The sequence below is a fragment of the Cuculus canorus genome, chromosome 8 (assembly GCF_017976375.1).
Source record: "Cuculus canorus isolate bCucCan1 chromosome 8, bCucCan1.pri, whole genome shotgun sequence".
In the NCBI taxonomy this organism is placed as follows: Eukaryota; Metazoa; Chordata; class Aves; order Cuculiformes; family Cuculidae; genus Cuculus; species Cuculus canorus.
Window position 1 is genome coordinate 13,160,460 of NC_071408.1, and position 12,902 is coordinate 13,173,361.

Genomic DNA, 12,902 nt, shown 5'->3' on the forward strand with positions numbered 1-12,902 from the left:
GTGGGATGCTATCCCTTGCATACACCCAGGAGAGTGTAGCACAGCCATCACAGCTGGAAAGCACCATCGGCTGCCTGTGAGCGGCTGTCAGAGCCGTGATGGGAAGCTCCGTCAGCTGTGTGGGACAGTGGGGAATTCTTTATCCAGGTTGCACTGCCTGCACCAGCATACCTGAAAAAAAATCTGTGTGGTGGTAGGGCACTGGCCATCCAGCTCCAGGCCTGGAAGGAGCTCCAGGATCTGATAAATTCCACGGTAAAAACTGTGAAGTTTATTCATTGCCCCTTCTCTCCCCCAAACTTGGGCCAGGCTGCTGTGTCAGCACTGCACACAAAGGGCTCTCAGTCTGCTGGGAGATGGGGCCAGGGCAGGATTTTGAATGCTTTGAATGATGGCAGAGCACTGGCAGGGACCTTGAGGTTGAATTCATGAGCTTTCCAGCCCCACTGCACCTCCTGAGACCTCTTCTGTGGGAACTTGGCTCCCCTCCTGGGATTCTGTAGCACAAGCAGCTGTGGGGCTGAGCTGTGGGGCTGAGCCGTTGGGCTGCTCTGGAGGTTCCCCTTCCCACTGGGGTAAACCTCTGCCAGCCAATGCCCATTTTGCATTTCCTGTCCCAGCTGTTGTATTCTGCCTCGGCCTCTGTTGTCCTCCTCATGGGCACGTGGGGACCCCACCCCACGGGGACATGTCCCACTGTCCTTGCCCTTCACCCCACCACCCTCACTGTCAACTATACTCCATCCCCAGTGCCCTCGTCCCCCATCTCCAAAGCTCCTGTCCCTGCTCCCACTGTTCCTGTCCCTAAACCCACCACCCTGTCCCCTGGCCCAGGCAGCCCCTCATTCTCTCTGCCCCGGTCCCCCAGCCCTTCCATCCCCATGCCCAGCCCCAGTGCCTTCATTCCCCATCCTCACCGATCCTCTCCCCAGCCCCACTACCCCGCCCCCATCCTCTCCCCGTCTACGTCCCCTACCCTTGTCCCCATCCGCTCTGCCCCTATCCTCATCCCCTCCCCTATCCCCATCCCCAGCATCCATGTCGCCATCGCCTCCCCGTCCCCGTCCCCATCCCCTCCCCTTATCCCCATTCCCACCGCCCCTGTCCCCGTTTCCTCCCGTCCCCATCCCCACCATCCATGTCCCTATCCCCTCCCCTGTCACCGTCACCTCCCCGTCCCCATCCCCTACCCTTGTCCCCAACCCCTACCCCTGTTCCCATGCCCTCCCCTGTCCCCATCGCCTCCCCGTCCCCATCCCCTTTCCTGTCCCCAACCCCACCACCCATGTCCCTATCCCCTCCCTTGTCCTTGTCCTTGTCCCCTCCCCTGTTTCCATCCCCTCCGCCCTGTCTGCGTGCCCACGCAGCCTGCAGTCCCTCCCCTATCCCCCTAGCTCATCGCCGCTGGCCACCCCCCCCCACCCCTCCCCGGCGGGCGGGCGCCCCCTGGCGGCGGGCGGCGCGGGCGGAGGAAGCGGGGGCGGAGCACCGTGCGGTCCGTGTGCCTCCGCGCGCGGCGACCGGAAAGATCCTTCCGCGCCGCGCGCCGCGTCGAGCGTGTGCGGCGGGAGCGGCCGTGGCCATGGCCGGCGCTGCGGGGGCAGCGCTTGCCGCCCGCACCGCGCTGCTGCTGGCCGTGCTCAGCCGCGCCGACACCGCGGCCGGTGAGTGCGAGGGGCCGGGGGGACGGGCCCCGCGCCCGGGGGTGGGGGCGGCCAGTGGGGAGCTGCCCGCGGAGGGGGGTCCTGCCCTGCCGGGGGGATCGAGGCTTCCCGAGTTCCGAACGCGGGAGGAACCATTCGCCCCCTCCGCGCCTCCCTGCTGCGGGCACTCGGACCCGCGGCCGGAGGGGCGACTGATTCTCGTCCCCTCCCGTCCCGCTCCGCGCTGGGATTCGCCGCCGGGTGCGGGTGGAGCAGAGCCCCGGCAGCCCTGCAGCGCCCCGGAGCCATCGGCGCTCGCTGATTACTAATGCGACTTCTCATTCTTTCTTCCTTTTCGCTCCTGCCTGGATCGCTTTCCAGAGAGCGGGTCGGGTGGAATGAGCCTGAGCAGGGGCGAGGTGTCCCTGCCTATCGGGGCGCTGCCCGTGGGCTTTGAGTCCCTTCCAGCCCGAACCGTTCTGTGATTCTGTGACTCGTGAAGAGCATAGGGATGGGAGAAAGTAGGAGTGGAAGTTGTTCAGTGTGTGACCGAGCGAGCCGCTGATAGTTTCAGCAGTGTTATTCTTTGCTATGGTCAGGAGCAGAAGCTGACGTCTGCAGAGCTCTGTCCACTTCTATAGAGTAGTCAGGTTGATTAGTCTACCTGATCTGACTCTGAAATGGTCCTTTTTTGTCTGCTGGGATAAATACTTTTTTTTTTCTAGTAGCATCCACTGAAATCTGGCTTGCTTAGTTTTCCGGACATGATGCAAGAAGGTGGTTAGAGTTAATAAAGAAAAGCTATTTCCCAAATCTGTTTCAGCCAGATTTGATCAAAAGCAGCTGGAAAAAAATAAAGAGTTTTTCATGGGTAGGTGTCTTGTAAATTCAGAAATATGTTCCCTTGGTACAGTAGAGATGTGCTGCGTAGGAGGACCGTCATTTCTGGAAATGTCTTACACAGTCCGGAAAGATGGCAAGATACTGTTCTTGCAAAGACAAAATGCAACATCCACTTAGTTAAATTGTACTTTCATACCAGCAACTTGCCAGCTTTCTGCTGACCCTCCAAGTTTCTTCTCTGACAGGGGCAGAGATGAGAAGCAGCTGTGAAATGGCTTCTTGTCCCTGGGCTGGGTATGGATACCCACTTGGCTGGTTAAGGTCCTCCCATGCTGCGAAAGTTTTTGACATTGCGGGTGAAGTCTCTTCCCAGTGCTAAACAAAGGCTGATTATTGGAGATGACAAATCTTTGCTGAAAATGACTCCTGTTGTTCATGAGATACTGACCTGCATCTGGTTCCCGGGAGCAGGAGCTGCCTCTTGAATTAATAGGAAAGGGAAAGATGAAGTCACCGAAAGGGTATTTTCAGGTGCATGTTCAACTGGCTTGATGTTCTTGTGCAAGAAAGGGCAGGTATCTGATGTCAGCCCTCTCGGTCAATAAATAGGAGGCTCCTGGATGCAGTAAGCACTATGGTTTGGACTGCTCAGCTCTGCCTCATCGTGCCAGCCCAATGGTGCAGCAACTCGCTTTTCCAGTTGAGCTGTTGTTCGACTTTGCAAAAGGCTGCAGTTGAAGTTGCAGTAAGCTGGGGTGGGGCAGCAGCACCTGTGCTCTTGGTGAGGATACTCTCCTGGTAATTGCTGTGAGCAATTTGCTGCTCTCCTAGTCAGGCAGAGATGGGTGGAACAAATCCTTTCTGGTGAAACCCATCCTGATTCCCCACTGTAGTTGTTAATCCTAGGTGTTTGCCAAGCCTGGTTTCACCAGGCTGCTGCTCACTGTCAGCCCGTATTTCTAACAGGTTGCAAGGTATTTCTAGTCTAGAGCAGTGCAAGGCTAGCATGCTGATGTGGACTGCAGTTTGAGATCTTTAGTATTCAAACAGTGAAATTTCTGAGGATTTTGGATAACACTGACAATGCCGGCCTGCTTGATAGGGATTTGCTTACGGAAGAGCAAGTTTTACTTGTTCTTTGGAAGGTGTTACTGCCTATCGAATTTGTTCTTATCAAAGATGCTAATTTAGACTTTCAAAAGGGAGCGCGATGGGAATCTGGCAACCTCGCATCGTTTCCTGCAGGGCATTGCTTAGTCAGATTAGAAATACGTGAAGATCCTCTCACTGACGTTCTCAGGACTTGAAGCCATTGGGAAAAGAGGACTTATGCCTCTGGTGGCATCTGAATCTCCTACAATGTGTGGTTTGGGTTTTTGTCAGCTTCCACAGCTGCTTCCCTCCCTCTGCTGTTCTCCTGCCTTGCTGATGTTGCAATACATGGGTTTTTTTCTTCAGTACGCTCTGGTGCTGTTCAGCTTCTCCCATTTTCAAAACCAGTATCTGTTCAGTGAGCATGGATGGGTGGCTGCGGTTTGAATCCAGACAAGGAGTAGAGGAAGCAGCAGCAGGATGCTAGCAGCCTGTTTCATCTGGAGTTGGGAATCTTGCTTAACAGCCAAACCAGACAGCCACAGTTTTTAACTTCAGGTGTTAAGGTAGTTTCCTTGGAGTTTGTACTTGCGGCTAATGAGTGCAAAGCCATGGAATGATACAGGGGTTATTGATTCTCACCCCTCCTTTGGGACACATTAGGGAAATGTCATCCATGTTGGGAGAAAAAGCAGAGGTTCCCTCAGCATCTATGCTAAAGAGTTCTTTTATAGTTATATTCTTGGTTTCTGTGAATTCGCTCTGAAATCTTGCCAGCAGAAGTCAAGGGCTGCCAGTACCCATCCGGAAGAAATGGTGCTTATATCGTTCTAGACACAGTCATCTGAGAGCTGCAGAAATAATCATTCGTTCTGTTTAGAAAATAGTCTGTTCCTAGGGCACATGTCCTTTTTTTAGACTGCTATGAGGATGAAAACAGAGCTTTGTATCTCAAAATGGCATGGGCATCTGCTGTTTGTTCCATGCAGCAAGTCTTCGTCTCCTTTCTCTGACATCACCCTGGATGACTGTGGAAGCGCTGCTCGACACTAGCAGCGGGTGAGCATTTCTGCACAGGCAAACATCCTTAACGTTCAGATTAATAAAGATTTAGTGCTGGAGAATGACGAAAGACTTTGGACAAGCGACGAGCATGGCTCCTGGCTGCCAGATTGCCATGGAAACACCAATACCCCTTCAGCTCTTTAATTGCCTTCCCTACTTTTTTTTGTTGAAAACTTTTTTTTTTTTTTTGAACAATGCTTTATGCTGCTGTTCTGGATTTCAGGCATTTTGGCATTGCTTGGAAAAGTGAAAATAGAGGAAGACTGGGAACAGCAGCTGTGTGAGGAAATGGAGAACATGGTGACTGACAGACTTGTGAGCCGCATTGCAAGTTCACCCTGAATACAGTGCCTATTCTAACTTGTAGTCCTTTACAAGGAGCGGTGTTCCACGAACAGGAGCTGCATCTGATCGCAATACTAGTCTTCCTGCAGCTTCCTAAGCCTGAGGACAGAGAAACTTCCACTCTGTGGATTTGCACAATGGTTCCTTGCTCTGTTCTTAGGAGTGCCAATTAGTAATGTTGCCTGTTTCTAGATGTTTGGAAGGCAGATTTGAAACGGATGATGACAGGGCATGCAGTGTTGTGTATCCGAGAGCTTAATGTGGTCAGATTTGCTGCTTATACTCTCAAGTTAAAAAAAAAAAAATCCTGATTAATTTCTAAAGCAAAATTTCTTCTTACTGGTTTGTTCTTCTAAAATCCACTGAAAGATTTTTTTGCAAGTCTTTTTACACTTGTCTTACAAAGCATAGAGACGCTAGGGAGGAAAACTGGTTGATATATTGGAGCTTGCTCTCACAAAGTTACAGGACCTTGGTTGAGCAGCCTCACACTCCTCTGGGCTCTGTTCAGCTTCTCAGTTGATGAGTCTTGCATTATCCAGTTGACTTCAGGCTTTTGTGCATAAAAGCAGCGGACATCTCTTAATCTGATTAAAGCACTTGTACTTCACAGACGATTTCTATGCCTTATAGGCAGCCTTTGTCCTTAACTGCTACCTTCTGTCTGTGATGTGCAAACTGTTCAGCATGTTAAATCCCCCAAATGTTAACATTTTCTAAATCTCAACTGAATTTATCACTTTTTCACAGTAAGATTTTTTCCATAGTTTGTTGTCCCCTGGGTCCTCTCAGTGTGGCTGCCGTGGAGGGATCTTAAGAAAAAAAAGAAAAAAAATATCATATTTTCAGCTAGCACTCATTTACTAGTGGGTTCTTTGCTGGTACATAGTCTCACTGGAATTATATCCTTTGAGGTTAGCGAATAGTGTAATTGTTAAATAGTTATAGCTTCTTTGTGATTTTCCTCCAGAATTTGGTTATCTTTGGGTATTTTTCCATTTGGGCAGTGTTCTTAGTCCTTACCAGCGTTTTCAGCAGCTGTTGGTGCAAGGTGTTGCCAAAGGGGTATTTTGTCTCATCCTGCACAGCGAAGACCTACTGCTCTGCCTCCAGAACCGCACCTCATGTTTCAGCATTTTCTCTTGGCGGCTTTTGTCACGCTGTTTTTCCTGATGGGAATCAGATGCTGGTTTTGGCTCCCTTGGTATTTGAGATCCCTTGATTTGTAGCATAGCTGGAGTTAGTAGTGGACAGTAAATCCACTGACTAACAGTTACTGAAACCTATTTTGTCCTTCTTGCTAGTTTTTAATGTGTTTTTAGTCTGACTTTTCTGTGTTAAAGTGGGAGGTTTTTTAGGCTCTTAAAAAATACTGAGTTTCTGTGAGCTTAATGGAAGATTTATGAACAGAAGGAGAAGAGAGACCCACAGAGTGTCCTCCTGAGGAGAATGCTGTACCACCCGCTCAACTGTGTTCTCTGCCAGAGTACTACTGTCCCCTTATTTAGAGTAAAAGCTTTGGTCAGAGCCTGTACCTTCATAGATGTGGGATAATCGACCACAGAGCTACAGGAAACCAGCTTTATAATGTCTCTTACTCACAACATTAATTGTTTTGATAATTTGCATTTTTATTTCTGCTTGACTTTTTCTGAACTTGTGGGTGAGGAGTTTATTTGCATTGCTTTCCTTTTGGTATTTACAACAAAGTCCTTTCACATTTTCTCTGGTTATGGCTCTATTTCTCTATAGCAGCCCGCTCTATTAAAAGCTGAACCATGACACTTACAGCTTCTGATCTTGGTCTTTCTCTGCTTGTTTTCGTTTCCTAGCCTAGAAAGTATCTTAGTAGGCAGATGAAGTCTAGGAACCAAATCACAACTTCCAGATCATCTTGGCATCCCAAAGAACAATGAGGCAGAAACACGAACTTTCTTTTCTTCTTAGGTTTGCTTTAACCGTCTGTCACAGTTTAGACCTGCCAGAACATTGTCTCTCTAGCTGAAAAGATTAAACTTGGGTGAAATTTACTCCAGTTAAGAATGTGCTTTGGTGGATTCAGGTGTTGAGAATTGCAGCACTTTGTATAGTGTTTCTGTGAGTATCATGCTCATTGTGATCATTTTACAGCAGCAGCTACTTACTTTTTCCCTCTGGCCTTGGAAAATTGTCCTGGTAGGCTAGTTAAAATGTCAGTGCAGAATTTGTGTCTAAATACAGTGAGATGCAAGGGTTTGTATGGTCTCTAGGCTAGGTAGTACAGCTAACAACATTCATCTCGCATGCCCGTAGAGCCCTCATTGAAGAAGTCTTTCATACTTGGCTATGATGAAATTGTGTGTCGGGTGTATTTTATCAAAGTTATAGCCTGCTCACTTTATAAGAACATGGTCTTCTGCTAATTTTGGTCTGTCTTCCCAGTATTCCTGTAACGTGCCCAAAAGGACTGATAGAAATCATGAGATGGTTCAGTACATTAAAAAGTTGTGAGATTTCCCCTTGAAGACCTGCTGGTGTACCAGGGTGAGCCCTCCACCACGTGAGAGGACTTGAAACATTGCTGCTTGCACTTGATCTGGGCTAACCCACCTTCTTATAGTCTTGGTGGTCTTGGTAAGCCAGAGGAAGTCCAGAAAGCCAACAAATAATTCACCATTGCTGTTATTTTAAACATAGTGTAAACCTGTCAAAAGCCACTTGTTAGACTCAAGGCCTTGACAGCAAGCTGATGCTCTCCATACATGGCTCCTAAAAAAGTGGCTTTATCTTTTCAAGACAAGAATCTCTTCTTTTATGCTGGACACAATGAAGTATTTCCAGTTGACTTAATGGATGTAGCAAAAGGTACTTTTTTGGCTGGATGAGGTAGAAGGTAAACTTTCTGACACTGTTAACTCTTAAGCACAACGTGGTTGAGTAGCAGAAAAGGAGCAGTTGGAGCAAGTTGTGTTGAAATGCTTTGGTTTTGCATGTGTTGTGAAATTGTTAAAAATGTGAAAAACAGGAAGGCAGCGTTTTGTACATAGAAATGCTAATTGTACTGTGAAAACTGCCGTCTTCAATTTCTCTTGCAATTTCTTTTTTGAAGAGTGGTCATGTTACTTTTAAATACTAATTTTAATACAGAACATGGTTACATGTGTGTTTACTCCAGCTTTGTGTTCCAATGTGTTCGAGCAACGACGCTGGTGAAGGGGCTGGAGAACAAGTCGTATGAGGAGCGGCTGAGAGAGCTGGGGTTGTTTAGCCTGGAGAAGAGGAGGCTGAGGGGAGACCTTATTACTCTCTACAACTACCTGAAAGGAGGTTGTGGAGAGGAGGGAGCTGGGCTCTTCTCCCAAGTGACAGGGTCTAGTCGCCTTCCCTGGAGGTGTTTAGGGAACGGGTGGATGAAGTGCTGAGGGACATGGTTTAGGGAGTGTTAGGAATGGTTGGACTCGATGATCCAGTGGGTCCTTTCCAACCTTGTGATTCTGTAATGTATTTCTATTCAGCCTGTTTCTGTCTTGAGCTGAAAAAGTAGAAGTCTTCTTGTTTTTGTTGTCTTTGCTTCTTTCACTTCTAGATCACCATACACAAAACATTTAGCTGCCTTCATTACCCCATTCATGGTGTCTCTGTTAAAGAAGTCTAAGGACTAGTAGTAGTAGTTTAATGACTTGCTGAATAGCAGTTCAAGGCAGGAATAATTTGACAAGAAACAGGAGAAAATTAGTCATTGCTTTGCTAAAGCTTCTCTGCCATGTCTGTGTTTGGTATAGCAAGATCATCTGGAAGCACTGATTCAGATCCTTACTGTGACCCTGAAAGCTGTCACGCAGTTGTTCCCCTCTGCAGTTTTGCTGGGGGGTGCTTTTGGCGAAGTGCTAGTTAAGCTTTTACTATGTGAGTAACAAAACCAACTGGCTGCTCAGCTCTCACTGGGGACGCGAGTACTCAGAGAGATTACAAAATTGTGTTTGAAAGTGTGGGCACAAAAGAAATAATCCTCTGAGTATTTGCTTCACTGGCTTGATGGATGTGAAAAGAATGAAAATTCAAGGTGGTGAGATGAGAACAAGTCTGCTTCCCCTACTGGTTCTCTGGAAGGTGGTAAGACTCCTTTTCACCTTCCTCCTTTTCCCCGAGTAGCTTTTTCCTTCTTGGTAGGAGTAGCCCCAATCCTTGCAGATCCCTTTGTGGTTTCTCTTGAACATAGAGTAACTGGGCTGTGCCAACTGGAGCTAATCTTAGCTGTGAAAACAAGTGGCTGTGGTGTCAGACAGAAGCAGATGAAGTTTGGAGTCAAAGCCTCCTGGTAAATGGCATAAAAATTGTCAGACAGGTGCAAATCAGTGTAAGAGTTTTTGGCTGCTGCAGGTAGGAATGCTGTGCAAAATCCATGTTAATATTTCTGTTGCTTAGTAACCCTGACCCCAGGGGTTATCTGAAAGGGGCTCAGAGTGGAGTTTTGCTCCTTTCCTGAGAGCCTTGCAGAAGTAGCACCATCCAAGTGCCCCTTGTCAGAAGCCAAGTGAACAGAGGCAGACATACTCCTGTTGTGGGAAGTACTGATAATTCTTCTGGGCAACTGGGTTTAATGTAACTGTTTTCTCTGTAGGGATCGCAAGTGTTAAACGTTCCTATAATAGCTTGTAGTGCTTTTGACCTGTTTACGTGCTCCAGGGTTATTGAGAAATAGCACTTCAAGCCCAGGACAGCAGTAACTGGAGTCTGTTCCGAGTTGTCAAATTGCTGAACTGCATTTGGGCTCATTGCAGGGAGAGCTTAGTGGGGCTGGTGTGTTAACTCAGATTCTGAGCTCCATTCCTTAGTCACCAGCTTATAAACTTCGGTGGCGATTTGCACTAGTTTTCCCTGATGTCCCTTGCTGAGTATGTATGGAAAATTTAATACCTTTTGAGGAAAGGAAAATCATATTTAACAAAAAAAGGCAATCTGCTGCCCTGCAGGAGCTAGGACACAGGTGGGCAGTTTAGTACGTTGGATAATATTGATGCTTCTAAGTGCCTTTAGCTAAGATTGGTTAAATGCTTTCCCAAATGCAATGAAGTTGTTGAAATAGGATATGGAAAGGCACAGAATTGTGTGTGCTTGGGGGCCAGGAGGCATAAATCAGGGCTGGGAAGAGCTTGTGACCCCTGGGATGTGGCTGAGTTTGGGCAAGGACCCAGATCTTTTGGTTCCGAGAGCCTTACCCACTGTTTTGGTGCTATTCAAATGGCAGGCTGTGGTCTAGGTCACCGGGCTCTAGAGTGCTTTCTGCTCCTGGAGTGTTCCTGTGGTCCTCACCCTTCTGGTTGCCTCAGCAGTAGCCATGGCGTACTGATTCAGGTCCCCATGAGGAGATGCGGACATGCCAGAGCTGGAGCTGATGTGCTGCTTCCATCCAAACAGAGCTTTCTGTAGACTTGCAGAAAAATTCAGCAGCCCTGAACTATTTCACACCTGATGCTTTTTAAAAAAATGAATACTGGAAATTTCAAGTTTGAGCTACAGTGTCTCTTCGTGAGAAATACCACATTATTTGCTGACAGTCTGTAACATCTCTGATGTTTTCACTTGCTCCCAAATCAGTGCCACAACAGTAATGATGTTGCAGCAAATTTGGATTGCTAGGACTTTACAGTAGTTGGGCTTATGGGGGACGGATGCCCGTATTCCAGTGCCAAGTGACCTTGGAGACAGTAGAAAAGAAGGAAAGAATTGGAGACAAGTACTGTGAAAGAAGGCTTAGGAGGAGTTGCCTCTTATTTCAGAGAGTTTCAGTCCAGAATTTTGATCAGAAAGTAGTAATTGGTGACACTTAACCCAAAATACACAAGTGCTGACTTGAATGTTTTCATAGCTTGCCGAAATTACTGCGTGCTTTGCTTTGAAAATCTACCAAAAAGAAAATCTGGAAATATTTAGTTGCCAGGTGAACAAATCTGTATTTGATTCTTCTTTCAGTCTGGCTCTTTTGATGCTGCCAGAGATTATATTAAACTATGTGATAGTGTCTTTGTTTTAGTTCCAGTCATGTAAAATTTTTTACTGCTAGATTTTCATTCCCTCAAATATGTTAATGAAGCTTTGACTTGACATGTATGGCTACTGATTTGACTGCTGTTTTCTTTCAGCTTTGCAGTGTATGGATGATTCCAGGCCATGTGTTAATGAGGGAAAGTGCATTCCATATCAAAATGGTACAGGATATTGCAAGTAAGTTGTTTTCGTTTCTAATAAATTTAATCAACAGTCTTTCATTCAGGGTCCTAGCCAGAAAGGAAATGTGAATTGTTCACATTTTCTTATCGGGTGCATTCAGTGTAACAGTTTTGGCACAGCTGGTGTTTCTTGATAATGCTTTCGTTTTTGTGTGCTAGCTTTTTGTAATGTAAGGAATCTGGATTTCTTGTGCAGATTTTTGGGTTTTGATCTTGTCAGTTGGATTTATTTGCATTAGGTTAGGAAGCAAGGCCAAAGTGATCATACAGGTAAACTGTACCTTACTTCCAGACCCACAACTGAAGATGGAACTTGCTCTCCACCTCGTAGCTTCCCATATTTCATAGAACTTTAGCCTAAAATTGACTATTTTAGAGAGGTTTTTCAGAACTACTCCGCACTCTGAAGCGTGGCAGTTCCCTCCTATGTGCTGGAGAGCAAGTAAAATATGGGACCTGCAAAACCAAACTAACATACTCCCCCCAATAAACACCCACATTTGTATTTATCCATAATTGATTTTGGTAAATGTTGACACCCATCTTCAGTGGTGCTTTCACTTTGCTGCTGCATAGAAAGCTGATGAGCTGGAGCTTTGGCAGAGTTTGTGGTGACTGGAGAATATCACATCTGTTTAAATGCAGTTCACCTTTCAAACTGCAGTATTTAGGTTTTTTTAAAAATTAAATGGTATTTTGCAAAAAGATAAATCCTCCTTGTTTGGCAGGGTTAACTTGTTATGTCTGCAGTAAATGGATTATTTCCTAAACCTTGTTTATGTCATCAGTGCAAGTTGTGCCATTTTCTGGCACAAATCCCTGTTTTCTTAATGCCAACGTTCTTTGAGTATCAATGGATTTTGTCTTGATTTAACTTACCTAACACACGGCTCTGCTCTTTTACCCATTTCTATACATCCATCTTTTCTAGCCACAGCCTTTAGTTCTTTCTGTTAATGTAGGGCATTAAACTTGGTATTACTTAAATTGTACCTGTGGCGCACAAGGGGAAAATCATAATCTAATTTGAGCTTCTTCTCAGTTTCAAATCAATACTTCAAGTGCAGAAAGGCCATATAAAGGCAAGTATGTAACTTGTTATTCCCTGTTGGGGTTTTTTTTCCGATTTTTTAACTACTATTGCTTCCTAGTCTTTTCCTTTCCATGACTTTATGTTGCTGTCAACAGAACTGACCTGCCCTCTTGAAAAGAAAGCTGGAACTTTTCCTGCTTTTCGCCTGTATTTTAAGACAGAAACAAGAACTGGTGATGTTAGTAGGCCTTTCTGACGTGTACTTGGGCATGTCAGTCCAGAGCCAAAGTATGTGTGTCACGATGAAGATAATAAACAAGACTGGTATTGATGTTAGTGCTGTGTGTACCTTCCTAAGGACACTTTCTCCAACTTGCATTCTCCTCTTAACTGTGTCTTAGACTGTTAAAAAAAAAAAAATTGTTTAGTTGGTTCATCTGATTAACTTCTGTTTCGTATTTGCAGTGCAGTCCAAATCTTGGCATGTTTCCTTTATTGCAATGGCAGCTTCGACCACTCTCAGATTTTTTTTTTTTTTTTAGTGTACAGAGTTTTATTTATAATTCTAATGTTGCCTTCTTCCTTTTTGTGCAATGCCTTTGTGCAGATCTTAAGCCAACCCCTCCTTCAAGTAACAGCTCAGTCCCTCTGCAGGTGCCAGAGTAAGTGGAA

General features: G+C 46.2%; 1 protein-coding gene across 3 annotated transcripts in view; it reads left to right on the plus strand.

Annotated features, from left to right (window-relative positions):
* The first annotated feature begins 1,488 nt into the window (after nt 1-1,488).
* Nucleotides 1,489-12,902, plus strand: part of NOTCH2 (notch receptor 2) — an 87,328-nt gene continuing 75,914 nt past the window's right edge. Inside the window, exons 1-2 of one of the 3 annotated variants that reach the window (XM_054072414.1) lie at nt 1,489-1,664; nt 11,111-11,192. In XM_054072414.1, the coding sequence (XP_053928389.1) occupies nt 1,583-1,664; nt 11,111-11,192 (164 nt within the window). In that variant the 5' untranslated portion in view covers nt 1,489-1,582. The remainder of the gene's footprint in view (nt 1,665-11,110; nt 11,193-12,902) is intronic. The other 2 variants (XM_054072411.1, XM_054072410.1) reach the window with 2 other exon arrangements.